At 44.9% G+C, this 25,043-nt stretch overlaps 1 protein-coding gene across 1 annotated transcript in view; it reads right to left on the bottom strand.

The window, feature by feature from the left end:
- HSPA12B (heat shock protein family A (Hsp70) member 12B) overlaps positions 1 to 25,043 on the bottom strand; it is a 220,093-nt gene that overhangs the window by 147,544 nt on the left and 47,506 nt on the right. The window contains exons 2-3 of the mRNA XM_078674545.1: positions 21,179 to 21,279; positions 19,478 to 19,602 (exon numbers count right to left, since the gene is read on the bottom strand). Of these exons, the coding sequence (XP_078530671.1) occupies positions 19,478 to 19,602; positions 21,179 to 21,279 (226 nt within the window). The remainder of the gene's footprint in view (positions 1 to 19,477; positions 19,603 to 21,178; positions 21,280 to 25,043) is intronic.

Below are 25,043 nucleotides of genomic sequence, written 5' to 3'. Positions count from 1 at the left end.
AATTTGTGTGAGCTCGTTGGGTCCAGGTTCTACCTGGTTCCAGTTCCAAGGTTTTTGTATGTGTGGTCAGATGGCAGACGCTACAATTGGAGCAAGGGTAATGACCCACCACTTGGGGGAGACCCCAGGCTTCAGTTATTGACCTTGGAGTATCAGTGATCCTTGATAAAGGTCTAGTGTGGACCAAAGCGTCTTTGACGCTTCTACCTTTCTTAAAGGAGAACAATGGTTTTTCCCAGGTTTTTTTGGTACTCGTTAGGATTCGCCAGTTCCTATTGATGGATTTTTTCATTAAGTTGGATAAGGTACTGTACGTTGTCACACACGTCAGAGGAATGTCTCCATCTGCATGTGTCTTATCCTCCAAAAGTGCCTCCCTTGGCTGATTGCGAGCTCTTTTGTAGCCTTTGTTAAGGATTGCAGTTGGATATCCTCTGGCCTTCAATTTGGTTGAGAGTTCAGTAGATTGTTCCTTAAAGTCATGTAACTCGGAACAATTGCGTCTCAGACGTAAGTACTGCCCGTAAGGTAGGTTTTCTTTTAACGGGCGAGGATGGAAGCTGGTGTATTCAAGGAGGTTATTTCTTGCAGTCGGTTTGTGGTAAGTTTTGGTTGTCAGTTTGGTTCCTGCGATCTGGATAGTGACATCCAGGAATGTGGCCTCAGTCTTGCTGATTGCATGAGTAAATCTCAAATTGGGGTCAAGGTTATTGATCCAGAGTAGAAAGGTCTGGAGGTTTTCTTCGTCGCCTGTCCACAGGACCAAGACGTCGTCGATGTAACGACGCCATATTTGTATTGACTGGAAGAAGGGGCTCGTCGCGGGTAGGATGTATTTAGCCTCGAAGTCTGCCACATACAGTCCTGCCACGCTCGGGGCAAAGGTACTACCCATCGAGGTCCCGGTACATTGAAGATACAGATTACCTTGATATGAGAAAAAATTCTCTTTGAGTGCCAGAGTCGCACACTGTAGAATGAAACTTTTTGAGGCTTGGTGGGTCCAGTTGGTAGAGTCTAGAGCTGCTCCCAGGACCTTGATTGTGTCGTCCTGGGGAATGCTGGTGTACAGGCTCTCGATGTCGAGTGTTACAAGAGTAACAGTATTTTCGGCAAAGCTTAGACTCTCCAGTAGTTGGAGGAGACTCTTGGTGTCTTTAAGATAGGTCGGCGTACTCTGTACCAACGGTTTAAGATAGAAATCGCAAAAGCGTGAAAGAGGTTCGAGCAAGGAGCCAATTCCGGAGACGATTGGGCGCCCGGGCGGTGGCATCCGATTTTTATGAGTTTTTGGGAGGGTATAGAAGTAAGGGACAGTACTCTCAGTGATATTAAGGAAGTCTGCCTCATTCTTTGAGATAAGTCCGTCCTCCTCTGCTTTCCTTATCAGCGTTGAGATCCGTGACTTTAGATCCCCGCTGGGATCGGCCAGCAAGGGTTTGTAGTTTTTTTGGTCGTTGAGCAATAATTTGCAGGCTTTGTCATAGTCCGTGGTATTCTGTATGACTAGACCACCGCCTTTGTCTGCGGGTTTTATGGTGATACTACGATCATCTTTCAAGGCTTGCAGTGCGTGGTATTCTGCAGTGGTGAAGTTATTGAATGATTTAGGATCTTGGCAGTTTTCAAGGTCGTAAAAGACAGCCTGTTCAAATGCAGTGATAGCCGCAGGGACAGTGTGCGGTGGGGGATTGAAGGTGGAGCTCAATCTGAGACCAGTGTCACCATTACGTTGGGCCTCATTGGGATCCTCTTTTCCTTCAAAGAAGGCCTTAAGTTTCAGTTTTCTGAAAAAGGCACCCAGCTCACAATGGAGTCTGAACTTGTCTGGTCGGCAGGTGGGGATGAAGCCCAGTCCCTTTTCTAAGACCTTGGTTTCTGTTGGAGATAGTCTTTTATCAGAGAGATTTGTTATCAGGCTTAAGTGCCGCTCGTTCCCGGTTGCTGTTCCTTGTTGCGGGTGTGGTTGCTCACCATGTCCGTGTTCTCCCACGATACTTGGTTGGGCCCTCTTCTTTTCCCTCTTCCTCTCCGGCCCATCCCTAAAAAAGGCTGGCGGTATTGAGGGTTGAAATTGGTTGGCGGCATGAAGGCCGGGTTCCATCCCATCATGGGGTAGGGTGGTTGTTGGAAAGGGAATTGTTGTCCCATGTCCATCATTTGTTGGGGCATAGGCCATCCATGGGGTTGGTTGTGGAAACCACGGTGTCCTCTGTTATTCCGATTCCCCCTGTTGCCTCTCCTTTTGCCTTGTTTGTAGGAGCCGGTGCTCGAACCACTGCTAATGGAGGAATCCGCATCGGATTGGGCATTGTTAGATGCTTTTCTTTGAGGTGGTGTGAAGGCAGCAGCTGAGTATGGGTAAATTTTTTCAAATTCAAATTTATCCAGGTCTTTTTGGAATTTGGTGACTTTGGCTTGTAATAGATTTTCTTTGTATTCATTTAGGTCTTTGTTTATTTCATCTAGCTTCTTTTTGAAGCCCGTTATTGTGGTTTTAAACCGAGTCTCCGTCTCTTGGATCTCAATCATAAGGGTCTCTGATAACCTCAGTGCTGTCTTAATTATGAGAACGAGCCAGTCGCGGGTACAATGCCACGCGATCATGGCCCATTCTTTCCTAAAGGTGGCATCATTCAGGAAAATCCTAGGGGCATTAGTAACCAGCAGCCCCTTTGGTGCTGCATTCTTCGTTAGATACTGTTTCAATATATTGCCGTGGAGGATAGTGCGTATCCTCTCGCGTTTTACTTCTGTTAGTTTTTCCCATTCTGAGGTATGTGCAATTGCCTGTGAGATAGCAGGGTCAGCGAATAGATTGGTGTCAGAGATGATGTCAGCTATCTCTGATTCAGAATACGTTAAACCCAGGTTTGACATGGTGACCGATAGTGGTTATGAGAAATTACAGTTTTAAAACAGCTCAATAAAAGACCAGTGTAGAGGTTTCAAATTGAGCGAGCTCTCACAGCTGTGCGCTGCTAAGTATATCAAAACAAAAGGAGAGATAGGGTAGTGGGATACTCTCGCACCCCAGTGTCAATCTCAAAAACAAAACAAGAGTATTCCAAGGCAATAAAGGAGACCATCAATATGGAGCAAGGAACGACTTCACTTAAGGCGTTTTTTTTAGAAGAAAGCCCTCACTCACCACCTAGTGATGACATGCTTCATCATCGGGCCCCACAGAGGGGATCTAGCATCCCCTCTGTGTGCTGCAACGCCAGATCTACTGCGGAGCGGGTAGTGGGTAAGGACAGTGATGTGCAAAGAATATTAAGTGAGTGATGTGAGGTTAAAAAAGTCTGTAGTGTATCAAAATTAATTTTATTAGGATCACTAAGGACTTATCAATAAAATGATGTGTAGGAAATGCGTCCACAATTATTCAAGTGGTAGTTTCCTTAAGTCAGTCGACATGTTTCAGCCACGAAACGGTGTGAATTTACCTGGCATTCTTCAGGACTTAGTGTGAGTAAACCCTGGCGGTATGGACTCGCTAAGGTCCACCCTTACCTAGGGACGTGAAAGTGAAAATAAATAGTGAAAAAGTGCAAAAAATTAGAAAGAAAAGCTGTCTTTCTAATAACTCCTGGTTTAGGAGACTTCCGAATTTACGGTTTCTGCACCTATTAGGGAAAGAAAGGACAGAGACAAACAAAAAAACAAAACATACAATCAGTTGTATTGATGATTGCCTATTTAAGGCCATTGTGCTCCAGTTGGTGGTATCAGAGACGTCATGTGGTCGAATAACAGTATAGTTAACACCACCTTGGTCCCCAGAGTATAGAGTATTATGGGTAGGTAGTGCTTAGTGCTATACGTGCTATGTACAACGCGTGATATTTACAAGGGTTGTGGGTTTAAAAACGCTATCAACCTAAAAATGGGCGCGATCGGGATCGTGCCGAATGGTTAAAATCAGGGTAATTTCTCACTTTGATAGTGTGATGATTTCACACCATGGGTCACAGGAGGGGGGTGGAGGCGTAATCGGCACACCCTGCGGTCATCAGAGAGAGAATGAAATAAGGTAAGGCAATTGCGGTACTCAGATCGGTACTTAGCTCAGTAGAAGGTTGAAGGATTGTGGCTCTTCTGTACTCACGCCCTCAACGCTCGGCACCCGCGGTATACCTATGGCGACCCTCTGCTGGACCCCGAAGATGTCCGCTCGAGGCAGCGAGGACGTTTAAGTAAACACTCCGTTATCCTGCTTCCGGGTGGGCGCGGTCAACCTGCGTCAGTGCGTGCAAAGCGGGCCAATCAATGCGCTATGGCGTCGAGTACATTCAGCCAATGGTTGCCGTAGCGTCGTTGTTAATGGCAACCAGTGGTATGCGCCTTGCCGAAATAATGCTGCTTGGTTCCGCTGCTATTTAGTACACGGCAGTGGCGTTTTTAAGAAAATTACGAAGCCAGGGCATCCATTTAAGAATACACGGGACGTTGACAGAAAAATGCCTAGGTTTTGTATTTTTCAACGGAAAAATGCAGGGACGTCTTGTCTATTGATAAGATGACTGTTAATTAATTTCTAGAAACAAATGTAACAGATACAGATCCAGTCCATATTGGGGAGATACCCTCAGGGTCAGTTAAGGACAGAATTCCAAGGGATGTCATCGTTCATCCCCTGGAGGTGGGTCCCAAGTCTGTAGACCCATCTTTGCTCTTTTTCGAACAGACGGCGATTAATGTTGTTACCAGTACCAATGTGTTCTATTATTGTCCACTTCAGATCGTTGGTAGTATGGTTGAGTTCCAGGAAATGTCTGCTCATTTTCGTGGTGGATTTTTTGCATCTAATATTTGAGCGATGCTCGCAAATTCTCTGTTTCACTTTCCTCCCAGTCATACCCACGTATCGCAAATTACAGGGACAAGTGATGAGATAGACCACATTATCAGTGTTACAATTTGTGTGAGCTCGTTGGGTCCAGGATCTACCTGGTTCCAGTTCCAAGGTTTTTGTATGTGTGGTCAGATGGCAGACGCTACAATTGGAGCAAGGGTAATGACCCACCACTTGGGGGAGACCCCAGGCTTCAGTTATTGACCTTGGAGTATCAGTGATCCTTGATAAAGGTCTAGTGTGGACCAAAGCGTCTTTGACGCTTCTACCTTTCTTAAAGGAGAACAATGGTTTTTCCCAGGTTTTTTTGGTACTCGTTAGGATTCGCCAGTTCCTATTGATGGATTTTTTCATTAAGTTGGATAAGGTACTGTACGTTGTCACACACGTCAGAGGAATGTCTCCATCTGCATGTGTCTTATCCTCCAAAAGTGCCTCCCTTGGCTGATTGCGAGCTCTTTTGTAGCCTTTGTTAAGGATTGCAGTTGGATATCCTCTGGCCTTCAATTTGGTTGAGAGTTCAGTAGATTGTTCCTTAAAGTCATGTAACTCGGAACAATTGCGTCTCAGACGTAAGTACTGCCCGTAAGGGCTCCTTGCTCGAACCTCTTTCACGCTTTTGCGATTTCTATCTTAAACCGTTGGTACAGAGTACGCCGACCTATCTTAAAGACACCAAGAGTCTCCTCCAACTACTGGAGAGTCTAAGCTTTGCCGAAAATACTGTTACTCTTGTAACACTCGACATCGAGAGCCTGTACACCAGCATTCCCCAGGACGACACAATCAAGGTCCTGGGAGCAGCTCTAGACTCTACCAACTGGACCCACCAAGCCTCAAAAAGTTTCATTCTACAGTGTGCGACTCTGGCACTCAAAGAGAATTTTTTCTCATATCAAGGTAATCTGTATCTTCAATGTACCGGGACCTCGATGGGTAGTACCTTTGCCCCGAGCGTGGCAGGACTGTATGTGGCAGACTTCGAGGCTAAATACATCCTACCCGCGACGAGCCCCTTCTTCCAGTCAATACAAATATGGCGTCGTTACATCGACGACGTCTTGGTCCTGTGGACAGGCGACGAAGAAAACCTCCAGACCTTTCTACTCTGGATCAATAACCTTGACCCCAATTTGAGATTTACTCATGCAATCAGCAAGACTGAGGCCACATTCCTGGATGTCACTATCCAGATCGCAGGAACCAAACTGACAACCAAAACTTACCACAAACCGACTGCAAGAAATAACCTCCTTGAATACACCAGCTTCCATCCTCGCCCGTTAAAAGAAAACCTACCTTACGGGCAGTACTTACATCTGAGACGCAATTGTTCCGAGTTACATGACTTTAAGGAACAATCTACTGAACTCTCAACCAAATTGAAGGCCAGAGGATATCCAACTGCAATCCTTAACAAAGGCTACAAAAGAGCTCGCAATCAGCCAAGGGAGGCACTTTTGGAGGATAAGACACATGCAGATGGAGACATTCCTCTGACGTGTGTGACAACGTACAGTACCTTATCCAACTTAATGAAAAAATCCATCAATAGGAACTGGCGAATCCTAACGAGTACCAAAAAAACCTGGGAAAAACCATTGTTCTCCTTTAAGAAAGGTAGAAGCGTCAAAGACGCTTTGGTCCACACTAGACCTTTATCAAGGATCACTGATACTCCAAGGTCAATAACTGAAGCCTGGGGTCTCCCCCAAGTGGTGGGTCATTACCCTTGCTCCAATTGTAGCGTCTGCCATCTGACCACACATACAAAAACCTTGGAACTGGAACCAGGTAGAACCTGGACCCAACGAGCTCACACAAATTGTAACACTGATAATGTGGTCTATCTCATCACTTGTCCCTGTAATTTGCGATACGTGGGTATGACTGGGAGGAAAGTGAAACAGAGAATTTGCGAGCATCGCTCAAATATTAGATGCAAAAAATCCACCACGAAAATGAGCAGACATTTCCTGGAACTCAACCATACTACCAACGATCTGAAGTGGACAATAATAGAACACATTGGTACTGGTAACAACATTAATCGCCGTCTGTTCGAAAAAGAGCAAAGATGGGTCTACAGACTTGGGACCCACCTCCAGGGGATGAACGATGACATCCCTTGGAATTCTGTCCTTAACTGACCCTGAGGGTATCTCCCCAATATGGACTGGATCTGTATCTGTTACATTTGTTTCTAGAAATTAATTAACAGTCATCTTATCAATAGACAAGACGTCCCTGCATTTTTCCGTTGAAAAATACAAAACCTAGTCATTTTTCTGTCAACGTCCCGTGTATTCTTAAATGGATGCCCTGGCTTCGTAATTTTCTTAAAAACGCCACTGCCGTGTACTAAATAGCAGCGGAACCAAGCAGCATTATTTCGGCAAGGCGCATACCACTGGTTGCCATTAACAACGACGCTACGGCAACCATTGGCTGAATGTACTCGACGCCATAGCGCATTGACTGGCCCGCTTTGCACGCACTGACGCAGGCCGACCGCGCCCACCCGGAAGCAGGATAACGGAGTGTTTACTTAAACGTCCTCGCTGCCTCGAGCGGACATCTTCGGGGTCCAGCAGAGGGTCGCCATAGGTATACCGCGGGTGCCGAGCGTTGAGGGCGTGAGTACAGAAGAGCCACAATCCTTCAACCTTCTACTGAGCTAAGTACCGATCTGAGTACCGCAATTGCCTTACCTTATTTCATTCTCTCTCTGATGACCGCAGGGTGTGCCGATTACGCCTCCACCCCCCTCCTGTGACCCATGGTGTGAAATCATCACACTATCAAAGTGAGAAATTACCCTGATTTTAACCATTCGGCACGATCCCGATCGCGCCCATTTTTAGGTTGATAGCGTTTTTAAACCCACAACCCTTGTAAATATCACGCGTTGTACATAGCACGTATAGCACTAAGCACTACCTACCCATAATACTCTATACTCTGGGGACCAAGGTGGTGTTAACTATACTGTTATTCGACCACATGACGTCTCTGATACCACCAACTGGAGCACAATGGCCTTAAATAGGCAATCATCAATACAACTGATTGTATGTTTTGTTTTTTTGTTTGTCTCTGTCCTTTCTTTCCCTAATAGGTGCAGAAACCGTAAATTCGGAAGCCTCCTAAACCAGGAGTTATTAGAAAGACAGCTTTTCTTTCTAATTTTTTGCACTTTTTCACTATTTATTTTCACTTTCACGTCCCTAGGTAAGGGTGGACCTTAGCGAGTCCATACCGCCAGGGTTTACTCACACTAAGTCCTGAAGAATGCCAGGTAAATTCACACCGTTTCGTGGCTGAAACATGTCGACTGACTTAAGGAAACTACCACTTGAATAATTGTGGACGCATTTCCTACACATCATTTTATTGATAAGTCCTTAGTGATCCTAATAAAATTAATTTTGATACACTACAGACTTTTTTAACCTCACATCACTCACTTAATATTCTTTGCACATCACTGTCCTTACCCACTACCCGCTCCGCAGTAGATCTGGCGTTGCAGCACACAGAGGGGATGCTAGATCCCCTCTGTGGGGCCCGATGATGAAGCATGTCATCACTAGGTGGTGAGTGAGGGCTTTCTTCTAAAAAAAACGCCTTAAGTGAAGTCGTTCCTTGCTCCATATTGATGGTCTCCTTTATTGCCTTGGAATACTCTTGTTTTGTTTATGAGATTGACACTGGGGTGCGAGAGTATCCCACTACCCTATCTCTCCTTTTGTTTTGATATACTTAGCAGCGCACAGCTGTGAGAGCTCGCTCAATTTGAAACCTCTACACTGGTCTTTTATTGAGCTGTTTTAAAACTGTAATTTCTCATAACCACTATCGGTCACCATGTCAAACCTGGGTTTAACGTATTCTGAATCAGAGATAGCTGACATCATCTCTGACACCAATCTATTCGCTGACCCTGCTATCTCACAGGCAATTGCACATACCTCAGAATGGGAAAAACTAACAGAAGTAAAACGCGAGAGGATACGCACTATCCTCCACGGCACTATATTGAAACAGTATCTAACGAAGAATGCAGCACCAAAGGGGCTGCTGGTTACTAATGCCCCTAGGATTTTCCTGAATGATGCCACCTTTAGGAAAGAATGGGCCATGATCGCGTGGCATTGTACCCGCGACTGGCTCGTTCTCATAATTAAGACAGCACTGAGGTTATCAGAGACCCTTATGATTGAGATCCAAGAGACGGAGACTCGGTTTAAAACCACAATAACGGGCTTCAAAAAGAAGCTAGATGAAATAAACAAAGACCTAAATGAATACAAAGAAAATCTATTACAAGCCAAAGTCACCAAATTCCAAAAAGACCTGGATAAATTTGAATTTGAAAAAATTTACCCATACTCAGCTGCTGCCTTCACACCACCTCAAAGAAAAGCATCTAACAATGCCCAATCCGATGCGGATTCCTCCATTAGCAGTGGTTCGAGCACCGGCTCCTACAAACAAGGCAAAAGGAGAGGCAACAGGGGGAATCGGAATAACAGAGGACACCGTGGTTTCCACAACCAACCCCATGGATGGCCTATGCCCCAACAAATGATGGACATGGGACAACAATTCCCTTTCCAACAACCACCCTACCCCATGATGGGATGGAACCCGGCCTTCATGCCGCCAACCAATTTCAACCCTCAATACCGCCAGCCTTTTTTAGGGATGGGCCGGAGAGGAAGAGGGAAAAGAAGAGGGCCCAACCAAGTATCGTGGGAGAACACGGACATGGTGAGCAACCACACCCGCAACAAGGAACAGCAACCGGGAACGAGCGGCACTTAAGCCTGATAACAAATCTCTCTGATAAAAGACTATCTCCAACAGAAACCAAGGTCTTAGAAAAGGGACTGGGCTTCATCCCCACCTGCCGACCAGACAAGTTCAGACTCCATTGTGAGCTGGGTGCCTTTTTCAGAAAACTGAAACTTAAGGCCTTCTTTGAAGGAAAAGAGGATCCCAATGAGGCCCAACGTAATGGTGACACTGGTCTCAGATTGAGCTCCACCTTCAATCCCCCACCGCACACTGTCCCTGCGGCTATCACTGCATTTGAACAGGCTGTCTTCTACGACCTTGAAAACTGCCAAGATCCTAAATCATTCAATAACTTCACCACTGCAGAATACCACGCACTGCAAGCCTTGAAAGATGATCGTAGTATCACCATAAAACCCGCAGACAAAGGCGGTGGTCTAGTCATACAGAATACCACGGACTATGACAAAGCCTGCAAATTATTGCTCAACGACCAAAAAAACTACAAACCCTTGCTGGCCGATCCCAGCGGGGATCTAAAGTCACGGATCTCAACGCTGATAAGGAAAGCAGAGGAGGACGGACTTATCTCAAAGAATGAGGCAGACTTCCTTAATATCACTGAGAGTACTGTCCCTTACTTTTATACCCTCCCAAAAACTCATAAAAATCGGATGCCACCGCCCGGGCGCCCAATCGTCTCCGGAACTGGCTCCTTGCTCGAACCTCTTTCACGCTTTTGCGATTTCTATCTTAAACCGTTGGTACAGAGTACGCCGACCTATCTTAAAGACACCAAGAGTCTCCTCCAACTACTGGAGAGTCTAAGCTTTGCCGAAAATACTGTTACTCTTGTAACACTCGACATCGAGAGCCTGTACACCAGCATTCCCCAGGACGACACAATCAAGGTCCTGGGAGCAGCTCTAGACTCTACCAACTGGACCCACCAAGCCTCAAAAAGTTTCATTCTACAGTGTGCGACTCTGGCACTCAAAGAGAATTTTTTCTCATATCAAGGTAATCTGTATCTTCAATGTACCGGGACCTCGATGGGTAGTACCTTTGCCCCGAGCGTGGCAGGACTGTATGTGGCAGACTTCGAGGCTAAATACATCCTACCCGCGACGAGCCCCTTCTTCCAGTCAATACAAATATGGCGTCGTTACATCGACGACGTCTTGGTCCTGTGGACAGGCGACGAAGAAAACCTCCAGACCTTTCTACTCTGGATCAATAACCTTGACCCCAATTTGAGATTTACTCATGCAATCAGCAAGACTGAGGCCACATTCCTGGATGTCACTATCCAGATCGCAGGAACCAAACTGACAACCAAAACTTACCACAAACCGACTGCAAGAAATAACCTCCTTGAATACACCAGCTTCCATCCTCGCCCGTTAAAAGAAAACCTACCTTACGGGCAGTACTTACGTCTGAGACGCAATTGTTCCGAGTTACATGACTTTAAGGAACAATCTACTGAACTCTCAACCAAATTGAAGGCCAGAGGATATCCAACTGCAATCCTTAACAAAGGCTACAAAAGAGCTCGCAATCAGCCAAGGGAGGCACTTTTGGAGGATAAGACACATGCAGATGGAGACATTCCTCTGACGTGTGTGACAACGTACAGTACCTTATCCAACTTAATGAAAAAATCCATCAATAGGAACTGGCGAATCCTAACGAGTACCAAAAAAACCTGGGAAAAACCATTGTTCTCCTTTAAGAAAGGTAGAAGCGTCAAAGACGCTTTGGTCCACACTAGACCTTTATCAAGGATCACTGATACTCCAAGGTCAATAACTGAAGCCTGGGGTCTCCCCCAAGTGGTGGGTCATTACCCTTGCTCCAATTGTAGCGTCTGCCATCTGACCACACATACAAAAACCTTGGAACTGGAACCAGGTAGAACCTGGACCCAACGAGCTCACACAAATTGTAACACTGATAATGTGGTCTATCTCATCACTTGTCCCTGTAATTTGCGATACGTGGGTATGACTGGGAGGAAAGTGAAACAGAGAATTTGCGAGCATCGCTCAAATATTAGATGCAAAAAATCCACCACGAAAATGAGCAGACATTTCCTGGAACTCAACCATACTACCAACGATCTGAAGTGGACAATAATAGAACACATTGGTACTGGTAACAACATTAATCGCCGTCTGTTCGAAAAAGAGCAAAGATGGGTCTACAGACTTGGGACCCACCTCCAGGGGATGAACGATGACATCCCTTGGAATTCTGTCCTTAACTGACCCTGAGGGTATCTCCCCAATATGGACTGGATCTGTATCTGTTACATTTGTTTCTAGAAATTAATTAACAGTCATCTTATCAATAGACAAGACGTCCCTACATTTTTCCGTTGAAAAATACAAAACCTAGTCATTTTTCTGTCAACGTCCCGTGTATTCTTAAATGGATGCCCTGGCTTCGTAATTTTCTTAAAAACGCCACTGCCGTGTACTAAATAGCAGCGGAACCAAGCAGCATTATTTCGGCAAGGCGCATACCACTGGTTGCCATTAACAACGACGCTACGGCAACCATTGGCTGAATGTACTCGACGCCATAGCGCATTGATTGGCCCGCTTTGCACGCACTGACGCAGGCCGACCGCGCCCACCCGGAAGCAGGATAACGGAGTGTTTACTTAAACGTCCTCGCTGCCTCGAGCGGACATCTTCGGGGTCCAGCAGAGGGTCGCCATAGGTATACCGCGGGTGCCGAGCGTTGAGGGCGTGAGTACAGAAGAGCCACAATCCTTCAACCTTCTACTGAGCTAAGTACCGATCTGAGTACCGCAATTGCCTTACCTTATTTCATTCTCTCTCTGATGACCGCAGGGTGTGCCGATTACGCCTCCACCCCCCTCCTGTGACCCATGGTGTGAAATCATCACACTATCAAAGTGAGAAATTACCCTGATTTTAACCATTCGGCACGATCCCGATCGCGCCCATTTTTAGGTTGATAGCGTTTTTAAACCCACAACCCTTGTAAATATCACGCGTTGTACATAGCACGTATAGCACTAAGCACTACCTACCCATAATACTCTATACTCTGGGGACCAAGGTGGTGTTAACTATACTGTTATTCGACCACATGACGTCTCTGATACCACCAACTGGAGCACAATGGCCTTAAATAGGCAATCATCAATACAACTGATTGTATGTTTTGTTTTTTTGTTTGTCTCTGTCCTTTCTTTCCCTAATAGGTGCAGAAACCGTAAATTCGGAAGCCTCCTAAACCAGGAGTTATTAGAAAGACAGCTTTTCTTTCTAATTTTTTGCACTTTTTCACTATTTATTTTCACTTTCACGTCCCTAGGTAAGGGTGGACCTTAGCGAGTCCATACCGCCAGGGTTTACTCACACTAAGTCCTGAAGAATGCCAGGTAAATTCACACCGTTTCGTGGCTGAAACATGTCGACTGACTTAAGGAAACTACCACTTGAATAATTGTGGACGCATTTCCTACACATCATTTTATTGATAAGTCCTTAGTGATCCTAATAAAATTAATTTTGATACACTACAGACTTTTTTAACCTCACATCACTCACTTAATATTCTTTGCACATCACTGTCCTTACCCACTACCCGCTCCGCAGTAGATCTGGCGTTGCAGCACACAGAGGGGATGCTAGATCCCCTCTGTGGGGCCCGATGATGAAGCATGTCATCACTAGGTGGTGAGTGAGGGCTTTCTTCTAAAAAAAACGCCTTAAGTGAAGTCGTTCCTTGCTCCATATTGATGGTCTCCTTTATTGCCTTGGAATACTCTTGTTTTGTTTATGAGATTGACACTGGGGTGCGAGAGTATCCCACTACCCTATCTCTCCTTTTGTTTTGATATACTTAGCAGCGCACAGCTGTGAGAGCTCGCTCAATTTGAAACCTCTACACTGGTCTTTTATTGAGCTGTTTTAAAACTGTAATTTCTCATAACCACTATCGGTCACCATGTCAAACCTGGGTTTAACGTATTCTGAATCAGAGATAGCTGACATCATCTCTGACACCAATCTATTCGCTGACCCTGCTATCTCACAGGCAATTGCACATACCTCAGAATGGGAAAAACTAACAGAAGTAAAACGCGAGAGGATACGCACTATCCTCCACGGCACTATATTGAAACAGTATCTAACGAAGAATGCAGCACCAAAGGGGCTGCTGGTTACTAATGCCCCTAGGATTTTCCTGAATGATGCCACCTTTAGGAAAGAATGGGCCATGATCGCGTGGCATTGTACCCGCGACTGGCTCGTTCTCATAATTAAGACAGCACTGAGGTTATCAGAGACCCTTATGATTGAGATCCAAGAGACGGAGACTCGGTTTAAAACCACAATAACGGGCTTCAAAAAGAAGCTAGATGAAATAAACAAAGACCTAAATGAATACAAAGAAAATCTATTACAAGCCAAAGTCACCAAATTCCAAAAAGACCTGGATAAATTTGAATTTGAAAAAATTTACCCATACTCAGCTGCTGCCTTCACACCACCTCAAAGAAAAGCATCTAACAATGCCCAATCCGATGCGGATTCCTCCATTAGCAGTGGTTCGAGCACCGGCTCCTACAAACAAGGCAAAAGGAGAGGCAACAGGGGGAATCGGAATAACAGAGGACACCGTGGTTTCCACAACCAACCCCATGGATGGCCTATGCCCCAACAAATGATGGACATGGGACAACAATTCCCTTTCCAACAACCACCCTACCCCATGATGGGATGGAACCCGGCCTTCATGCCGCCAACCAATTTCAACCCTCAATACCGCCAGCCTTTTTTAGGGATGGGCCGGAGAGGAAGAGGGAAAAGAAGAGGGCCCAACCAAGTATCGTGGGAGAACACGGACATGGTGAGCAACCACACCCGCAACAAGGAACAGCAACCGGGAACGAGCGGCACTTAAGCCTGATAACAAATCTCTCTGATAAAAGACTATCTCCAACAGAAACCAAGGTCTTAGAAAAGGGACTGGGCTTCATCCCCACCTGCCGACCAGACAAGTTCAGACTCCATTGTGAGCTGGGTGCCTTTTTCAGAAAACTGAAACTTAAGGCCTTCTTTGAAGGAAAAGAGGATCCCAATGAGGCCCAACGTAATGGTGACACTGGTCTCAGATTGAGCTCCACCTTCAATCCCCCACCGCACACTGTCCCTGCGGCTATCACTGCATTTGAACAGGCTGTCTTTTACGACCTTGAAAACTGCCAAGATCCTAAATCATTCAATAACTTCACCACTGCAGAATACCACGCACTGCAAGCCTTGAAAGATGATCGTAGTATCACCATAAAACCCGCAGACAAAGGCGGTGGTCTAGTCATACAGAATACCACGGACTATGACAAAGCCTGCAAATTATTGCTCAACGACCAAAAAAACTACAAACCCTTGCTGGCCGATCCCAGCGGGGATCTAAAGTCACGGATCTCAACGCTGATAAGGAAAGCAGAGGAGGACGGACTTATCTCAAAGAATGAGGCAGACTTCCTTAATATCACTGAGAGTACTGTCCCTTGCTTCTATACCCTCCCAAAAACTCATAAAAATCGGATGCCACCGCCCGGGCGCCCAATCGTCTCCGGAATTGGCTCCTTGCTCGAACCTCTTTCACGCTTTTGCGATTTCTATCTTAAACCGTTGGTACAGAGTACGCCGACCTATCTTAAAGACACCAAGAGTCTCCTCCAACTACTGGAGAGTCTAAGCTTTGCCGAAAATACTGTTACTCTTGTAACACTCGACATCGAGAGCCTGTACACCAGCATTCCCCAGGACGACACAATCAAGGTCCTGGGAGCAGCTCTAGACTCTACCAACTGGACCCACCAAGCCTCAAAAAGTTTCATTCTACAGTGTGCGACTCTGGCACTCAAAGAGAATTTTTTCTCATATCAAGGTAATCTGTATCTTCAATGTACCGGGACCTCGATGGGTAGTACCTTTGCCCCGAGCGTGGCAGGACTGTATGTGGCAGACTTCGAGGCTAAATACATCCTACCCGCGACGAGCCCCTTCTTCCAGTCAATACAAATATGGCGTCGTTACATCGACGACGTCTTGGTCCTGTGGACAGGCGACGAAGAAAACCTCCAGACCTTTCTACTCTGGATCAATAACCTTGACCCCAATTTGAGATTTACTCATGCAATCAGCAAGACTGAGGCCACATTCCTGGATGTCACTATCCAGATCGCAGGAACCAAACTGACAACCAAAACTTACCACAAACCGACTGCAAGAAATAACCTCCTTGAATACACCAGCTTCCATCCTCGCCGGTTAAAAGAAAACCTACCTTACGGGCAGTACTTACGTCTGAGACGCAATTGTTCCGAGTTACATGACTTTAAGGAACAATCTACTGAACTCTCAACCAAATTGAAGGCCAGAGGATATCCAACTGCAATCCTTAACAAAGGCTACAAAAGAGCTCGCAATCAGCCAAGGGAGGCACTTTTGGAGGATAAGACACATGCAGATGGAGACATTCCTCTGACGTGTGTGACAACGTACAGTACCTTATCCAACTTAATGAAAAAATCCATCAATAGGAACTGGCGAATCCTAACGAGTACCAAAAAAACCTGGGAAAAACCATTGTTCTCCTTTAAGAAAGGTAGAAGCGTCAAAGACGCTTTGGTCCACACTAGACCTTTATCAAGGATCACTGATACTCCAAGGTCAATAACTGAAGCCTGGGGTCTCCCCCAAGTGGTGGGTCATTACCCTTGCTCCAATTGTAGCGTCTGCCATCTGACCACACATACAAAAACCTTGGAACTGGAACCAGGTAGAACCTGGACCCAACGAGCTCACACAAATTGTAACACTGATAATGTGGTCTATCTCATCACTTGTCCCTGTAATTTGCGATACGTGGGTATGACTGGGAGGAAAGTGAAACAGAGAATTTGCGAGCATCGCTCAAATATTAGATGCAAAAAATCCACCACGAAAATGAGCAGACATTTCCTGGAACTCAACCATACTACCAACGATCTGAAGTGGACAATAATAGAACACATTGGTACTGGTAACAACATTAATCGCCGTCTGTTCGAAAAAGAGCAAAGATGGGTCTACAGACTTGGGACCCACCTCCAGGGGATGAACGATGACATCCCTTGGAATTCTGTCCTTAACTGACCCTGAGGGTATCTCCCCAATATGGACTGGATCTGTATCTGTTACATTTGTTTCTAGAAATTAATTAACAGTCATCTTATCAATAGACAAGACGTCCCTGCATTTTTCCGTTGAAAAATACAAAACCTAGTCATTTTTCTGTCAACGTCCCGTGTATTCTTAAATGGATGCCCTGGCTTCGTAATTTTCTTAAAAACGCCACTGCCGTGTACTAAATAGCAGCGGAACCAAGCAGCATTATTTCGGCAAGGCGCATACCACTGGTTGCCATTAACAACGACGCTACGGCAACCATTGGCTGAATGTACTCGACGCCATAGCGCATTGATTGGCCCGCTTTGCACGCACTGACGCAGGCCGACCGCGCCCACCCGGAAGCAGGATAACGGAGTGTTTACTTAAACGTCCTCGCTGCCTCGAGCGGACATCTTCGGGGTCCAGCAGAGGGTCGCCATAGGTATACCGCGGGTGCCGAGCGTTGAGGGCGTGAGTACAGAAGAGCCACAATCTTTCAACCTTCTACTGAGCTAAGTACCGATCTGAGTACCGCAATTGCCTTACCTTATTTCATTCTCTCTCTGATGACCGCAGGGTGTGCCGATTACGCCTCCACCCCCCTCCTGTGACCCATGGTGTGAAATCATCACACTATCAAAGTGAGAAATTACCCTGATTTTAACCATTCGGCACGATCCCGATCGCGCCCATTTTTAGGTTGATAGCGTTTTTAAACCCACAACCCTTGTAAATATCACGCGTTGTACATAGCACGTATAGCACTAAGCACTACCTACCCATAATACTCTATACTCTGGGGACCAAGGTGGTGTTAACTATACTGTTATTCGACCACATGACGTCTCTGATACCACCAACTGGAGCACAATGGCCTTAAATAGGCAATCATCAATACAACTGATTGTATGTTTTGTTTTTTTGTTTGTCTCTGTCCTTTCTTTCCCTAATAGGTGCAGAAACCGTAAATTCGGAAGCCTCCTAAACCAGGAGTTATTAGAAAGACAGCTTTTCTTTCTAATTTTTTGCACTTTGTCACTATTTATTTTCACTTTCACGTCCCTAGGTAAGGGTGGACCTTAGCGAGTCCATACCGCCAGGGTTTACTCACACTAAGTCCTGAAGAATGCCAGGTAAATTCACACCGTTTCGTGGCTGAAACATGTCGACTGACTTAAGGAAACTACCACTTGAATAATTGTGGACGCATTTCCTACACATCATTTTATTGATAAGTCCTTAGTGATCCTAATAAAATTAATTTTGATACACTACAGACTTTTTTAACCTCACATCACTCACTTAATATTCTTTGCACATCACTGTCCTTACCCACTACCCGCTCCGCAGTAGATCTGGCGTTGCAGCACACAGAGGGGATGCTAGATCCCCTCTGTGGGGCCCGATGATGAAGCATGTCATCACTAGGTGGTGAGTGAGGGCTTTCTTCTAAAAAAAACGCCTTAAGTGAAGTCGTTCCTTGCTCCATATTGATGGTCTCCTTTATTGCCTTGGAATACTCTTGTTTTGTTTATGAGATTGACACTGGGGTGCGAGAGTATCCCACTACCCTATCTCTCCTTTTGTTTTGATATAGATGATACAGTGCACCATTTGTGGTATACTGTATTTGACATAGGGAGTCATGGTAGAAATTGAGACCTATACAGCCAAAGGACATTGACTTATCAGAGAAAGGAAAATCCAGAGTTCATGTCCAAATGGAAGTGGTTAAGTTGAGTATCTCGATGGTTGAACACCTGATGCTTTGCTGTGCTATCTTTCGTCATGCAACTTCATGCTGTACTATGCTAAGTTATTTTACAGAATATTAGCTTCTATTATGTCACGCATTTTACTGCTACATGAGCTCAGAAGCACGAAGAACCCATTAATTTGCATATTTAAGCAACTTCACAACAATACATCATCTTTCTGTTCAGTCTGGATGACATTGTGGGCCCAACAGCTGGTAATTGTAATGCAAAGGAGAAACCACTTTATTCGAGCGTGGCCTTCGACCAATGATGATATGTGAGGATAATGCCCTTACATGTACAGCAGCTACTTTTAGTCCTTATTAAAGAACCCTGCACTCTGACATTATCAGCTACTATGACTCCTCCTGCATTCAGTTGTTACAGTTTGAAACCGAGGATGCTACAGAAACCAACTGGGTTAGATCGGCCTCATTTGCAGTTCTGTACTCGCCGAAAAAACAAGATGGCTGCCCAACCTTCTGACGAAAAGGTAAACAATCTTTCCTGGGCTTAACAGGGGTTCGGCGTTCTCTGACTGTCCCTTCTTCAAGGAACAGCCTTTCGGCACAACAGGGTTAAGGGTCCATCAGAAAGAAATATTTATTTGATATGAGCACTTAGAATTTTAGCCTCAACATTTAGAAACGTTTTTTCAAAATAATATAAGTATCAGAGGTGCACTATATGAATCCTGGTAACAAAATGTGACATACTATAATAACTACATACCCTAATGTAACATTGCCTAGACCATCACGTGACCTAGTGAGATGTAACATAACATATGAAACTTAAAGTAATCTATGCATCTTTGCAAGCACTATGTGCCCAGCCAGAGAGGTCTGATAAATTACCTCATCATGTGAATGGCCTCAGGGTCCTTGGAGAAGCTGAAAGCGTAGCCGCTAGAAGTGGTCCCAAAGTCTATGGCCACCACCACGAAGAACGAAGGGCCTCTTGGTTTCTTCGGCTCGTTCCTCTGCGAAGACATAGGGGACAAAGAGAGTCACATGGCGGCAAGAAGAAGGGTATAGGTGTGAAAAATAATGAGGAGCTGCACTAACAAACACCACTGTTCAAATCCTTATCAACTATGAAAGGAAATAAAATGTAAAAATGTAAGAGGGCCAAATAACAAAGGTTGTTCTATGAGTATGTGCGACTTACTATTGTAGTACTCCTCGCCTACTCGGTATAGATCAGGAGTACTCCAAGAGTAAGTCGAAACACATCTTTGTGAATCAGGTCCTTGGTGTTACTCGAGGATGCAATGAAAGTGTGTAATGTGTGTCAACATTTAAATGTGCTTGGCCTGTCCCAGCATCACTGTGATCTTCTACGCCTACCTTCGCCCACAGGGTTTGCTTGTCTCCGACATTCACATGTGCTGACTTTGGAACCTGAGATGTGAACTTTTGAGTGTGCTTGCTTAGCTGAAAACTGTTGACATTGTTGTTACTGGTGAAGGCCATTTTCTAAGTTCTCAAGAGCTGAGCTAAGGCGCCTGCGTCTTCTCTTGGGGCGAATGTTGTCATCCGATCAGTACTAGACACTCATCTTGTGTAGGGTGTAAGTTTGGGTCTATCCTTGGCTCGGGGAGCTCGCCTCCACTGCTGACTTCAAGGGATGCTGTGGTTGGTTGACTGTGATTTACAGACTATTCAGTTTTATTTTGTCAATAAACACTTCAGACTCATAATGAAGGCGTGAGTAGACATTTCTTTGGCTCTCTACGCCCATGACACTTTTAGAACTTTAGGTGGGAAGACACCCAGGTCTTTGGGGATCATAGCATGCACATTTCTTTAAAAATTATAATTTTTAATGTGTGTATTTATAACTAGGAATACAGTTCTTGGTTAAAATACAGCCTTATGTTGCTCCCTGGTACTTTTTCCTTTACTCCTTATTTTATCATGTCCAGAAATTGACCGGCACCGCTCCTACCACATCCCTATGTGCACATATAACAAGCAGTCACTGGGGCTGAGATTCCATGTGAAGTTTAAAAGTGTCACATTTGGACACATAATCACTTGTAGTATGGCCCTTTAAATTCAAATTTGTTTTATTGGTTTCATGAGCAACAATATACACAACATTGCATGAAATACGTAGCAGGCAGATACGGCAATCAGGCGGAGAATTATGCAATGTCCAGTAGTCCCCTGTGTGGTTACCTGTATTCAGTGAGGCCGTTAGTATGGCCCTTTAAACGCTTTATAGGCGGCCATCCCTCAGTTTTACAGTGCATTAAAGCACGCAGACCCACCTGAAGAGAATAGGCGTCTGTCTCTAGATACTCCATTTCTTTAAATAATAGATTAGTAATTTACAACTACCCTAATCTCCATGAGGTCAAGAAGGAAGAGTGCCTCTGTGTCTTGAAGTGTTCTTCCACTGTAAGGAACTTGGGACATACAACAGTTGCACGTCGTTCTCTTAGCTGTACTTCTGTGGGTATGTGTGTTGGAGGTATGGTCAGTGCATTTGTTCTAATTGTCATGTGAGTTAATCATGGAGCATGAGTGAAGTCCACCTGTACCATTACTTACCGGGGACTGGGATGGGGTGAGCGGTGCAATGTTACAGCTGTCATTGTGGCTTCCGGGAGATCGTGGTGGGGACGGCGTAGTGGACCGCTCGCCGTTCCAATCTGAAAGAGTAGAAGAAGACATTGTTAAAATCTGTTTTAATCAGTTCCTGGTGACGTTCAAATAGTTTCGAAAATGCCATGTAAGTCGTTTTTTTTAATTTTAAGTTCTTCATTATTTCAAATTCACCTGGCAGGTTGAAGGAAAGTGGACTATGGCCTGGCTCCCACAACATCCTGGTCAGGGGGTCCCTCTTAAGGGAAACTAAGTTGTTTAGGAAAATATGGCCTGATTACGATGCCGGTCGCACTGCCGCATTCATGCCGGAAATGGTCAGTCCGACTGCCGGATTACGATTCATGCATCCTGTACTCCGACTGACCGCTTAAAAACCGCAGACTCCGACAGTTTTTCTCCAAGATGGCGGTCATAGAAAAACAGCAGCCATAGGGCAGTACAGGGATCTCTGACCAGATTACGACGTGGGTTTCCAATTACCTGAACATGACGGTCTGATTGGCTGCCTCGAGTCATTGGAAACAAAGGATTTGGGGTGCATACTCACCCAAATTTGCTTCTCTCCAGCAGTCTCTACCGTGGATCCCTTACTCCAAGTTTCTCCTACACCTGGGCAGCTGAACCCCAATGACTACGATCCGGTGGGCGCCGGAATCCATCTGCGGTATGTATCCCCATTGACTGGACTGTGCACGTGTTACCACACTCCAGCAATGGGGTACATGGTCCCCAGATGTGTCATGCATGTGTGTACAATTCACATGTTTTCTGTGAGTTTTGTACACATTTGCAGCAATTCGGGGATATGTGCTGTGCCGTAGATGTGACCACTGTGGTAGCATGGGGAAAGCTGCCTGGCCTTGGTGGTCGGAAAGGGCTTGCGAGGGCGGCCGTCAGACCGTTGGTCTGACTGGCATCGCAATCAGACCCATAACCTTGTCTCAGACGTCAGTAGCATTGGTCAGCATTGCACGTTTTGGCATGCAAAGAAATCACAGCATGAAAAAAGAACACAAAGAATGAAGGACATGAGATCCAACAAAGATGAATATGAAAACAAATGTCAAGGCAAAGTGTGGAAAAAACTGTTTAACATTACATTGAATCGTTAATATAGCATCCTCGACAACACAACACAAGTCTATGAAGAAAGTAACATGCACAAGAAACAAACTGGATGCCCGATTCACAAAGATTTTCCAGTGAGTAGCTGTGATTTACCCTTGTATTGCTCCCTCTTCATTCCTAGACTGCAGTAGTAAGCCGAGAGTTCTACAAGAGGAGGCCTTGGCAGCATCTTCGGAAATTGGGCTTTACGTCTCGGTCTTTACAATGAGGCCGTATTTAATACAAATCTGGCTTTGTATTGCATGAACTTTGATGGGAATGGAGGCTATCCCTTTCAATTTAGTCTGTTTTCTCTAGCACAAAGCTTACCAGCATGACAAGTTCCAAGTCTTTCTCAGAGGAGACCTCCACTACTATCTGGTCCTCACGGTGAACAAAAGACCAATTTTGAAAGCTATCCAGGTAGGGGAAGGTACCTCATGTCAGGCGATGCTTGAAGTCAGTTTGTCAAATGCATTGAATCAGTTTTATGGTTAAAACTTGTACAGTTTGTTTTGCACCAGCTAGTAGAAGCAAGATTTTAGAAAGCTATCACTGAGATTAGGTGCTACAGAAGGTCAGCAAAGTCATATCCTGGTTGTATTGATTCTTAACCTTGGTCTTCCGACAGAAATCTGAATTTGTGAAGTCCTTCAGTGGATGTATATCAGTACAACGCAATCATTTTGATCGCGGTACTTGACAACACAGTTTTCACAATGCAAGTCGTTACAACGACTTGTGTTGGAGGGCGCTGGATTGTGGAATCATTTAATTTTCTATTCCAACTCCAGCCCACGTAACAGTAGGGAAGGTGTTGGAATAGAAAATTAAACTATTCCTTAAGCAGGAGCGCCATCCAGCGCAAGTCGTAGTAATGACTTGCGTTGTAATGGCTGTGTTTTAAAGGACACGCGGTGTAAACACCGCGTTGTAAAGGATGTTTCCCCACATGGGTGAGTAGTGTGCTTCACAAATGATATGATTGATTGAATGGTACAGCAAATAGATTCACAGCATTAACCTATCATCATTTATGATTCAAAACAAGAAATCCTTGATTAAAAACGCTGATATTAACTGTAACTTAGTTTATGGAAAAGTACATGAAAATAACTTAGAAGTATCGACAGCAAAATTGTGCCTTTTAACATCGATGCAGTAGAAAACAAACTACCCTTGAGCATGAACCACTTTGTACTCATATGCTAAAACTAAGTTTAAATATCAAAAATATGAAAATTCAAAGGATGCAATCCCTACTCTTCCGACATTTTCTTGGTATGCTTATTACAAATCCAATCAAATAAACCAACTGCACAATTCAGCAAAGCAATTGCTAAGCACCCACTAATTTGTTGTAACAACTTCTCACTTGCATATGTTCAATTCTGACTGTTTGCTTAAAAGAATGTTGACATTTATTTCATTTTTTTGCATATGACATACTGGTCTGGATCCCCTTTAATTGCAATTAGTACACGCGAGTGTAAGTACAAAGGGAAAAAAAAGTGTTTCGCCCACGGTCACACAAATTGGTAAAATGGAGATGTTGGGATTTCAGTAAAGGCCCATGATGCGGATGTGTAAAACTAAATACTACGTCACAATGCAGTTATACTACACTTCTGCTCCCAGAATCCAGCTACCTGTCATATCACTCACTGGGTATTTGGACAACATATTGAGTTTTAAATATCATGGTACACAGGGCACAAGTCAGAAAAAAAGAAGTGGGGGACGCTGACGTCACGACAGGAAGTGAGCAGCGTTCTGAATGAGCTCCGATCCCGCCCCAGAGAGGCCAAAGTGTGCATGTGTGGTTCCATTTGCTCTAGTAATCAAGCTCCTGGCAAAATAAGTGGGGGGACGCCGTCCACCCGCGTGGTACCCCGACTCGAGCCCTGATGGTACATAAATATCGTCAAGAACACATTGTTAATACAAAAATATTGTGTATATCATTGTCAAGAATACTGTTTTTTAAAATATTTTTTTCGTTATTATAGTTGTAAAAAAATATTGTTTTTTTATAAAAATGAATGTGTTGTAGTTAAAATATTTATTTTATTGCGTCCATCATTGGTTGCCGCAGCACGCTAGGTTCTGTTCAGGTCAACAATTCTGATTACTTTCCAATTGTTATCTTGCTCCTTGGGTGTGAACCTACAGCAGTGGGACCTGTCCTTGACCTTGTAAAGTTGCATAGGTTGTGCTCATGACACAGCCTTTGATTGGTGTTCCAACTGTGGGTTCACTCCCTTACCAGGATCCATGCCTTTGATTGGTTGCGTGTCTCCACCTCCTATCACACTCTGGATTACTGGGCGTACCGTGGTGTGTGATTCAAGCACCCACAGTGCCCCGCTGCCCCTCTGGCTAGGTGTGTGCTCTGTAGCTGCTTAGAAGCATACAAGAAATTGAAACACCTGAGGCCAAGCAGCAAAGCATGCTACAGCACAAGAGGTAACAAATTCCCAAGCTTGTAGGAAGAGCATATTAGGCAGACCACCCAGCATACATTTAACACCGCACCCCCACTGTGCTTGCAACAGCACTAACCACGATTAGATACCACTTACTAAAACATCCAGCAGAGCACACACAGAACTCCCAACATACAACCATGTAGATGGCTATTGCAGGATCCGACAGCACCACTACCAAGAAACCACACATACACACACACATATAGACACAC

Source organism: Lissotriton helveticus, chromosome 2_1, assembly GCF_964261635.1.
Source record: "Lissotriton helveticus chromosome 2_1, aLisHel1.1, whole genome shotgun sequence".
NCBI lineage: Eukaryota > Metazoa > Chordata > Amphibia > Caudata > Salamandridae > Lissotriton > Lissotriton helveticus.
Note: the sequence above shows the minus strand (reverse complement) of the source record. Positions and strands in the feature narration are given on the sequence as shown.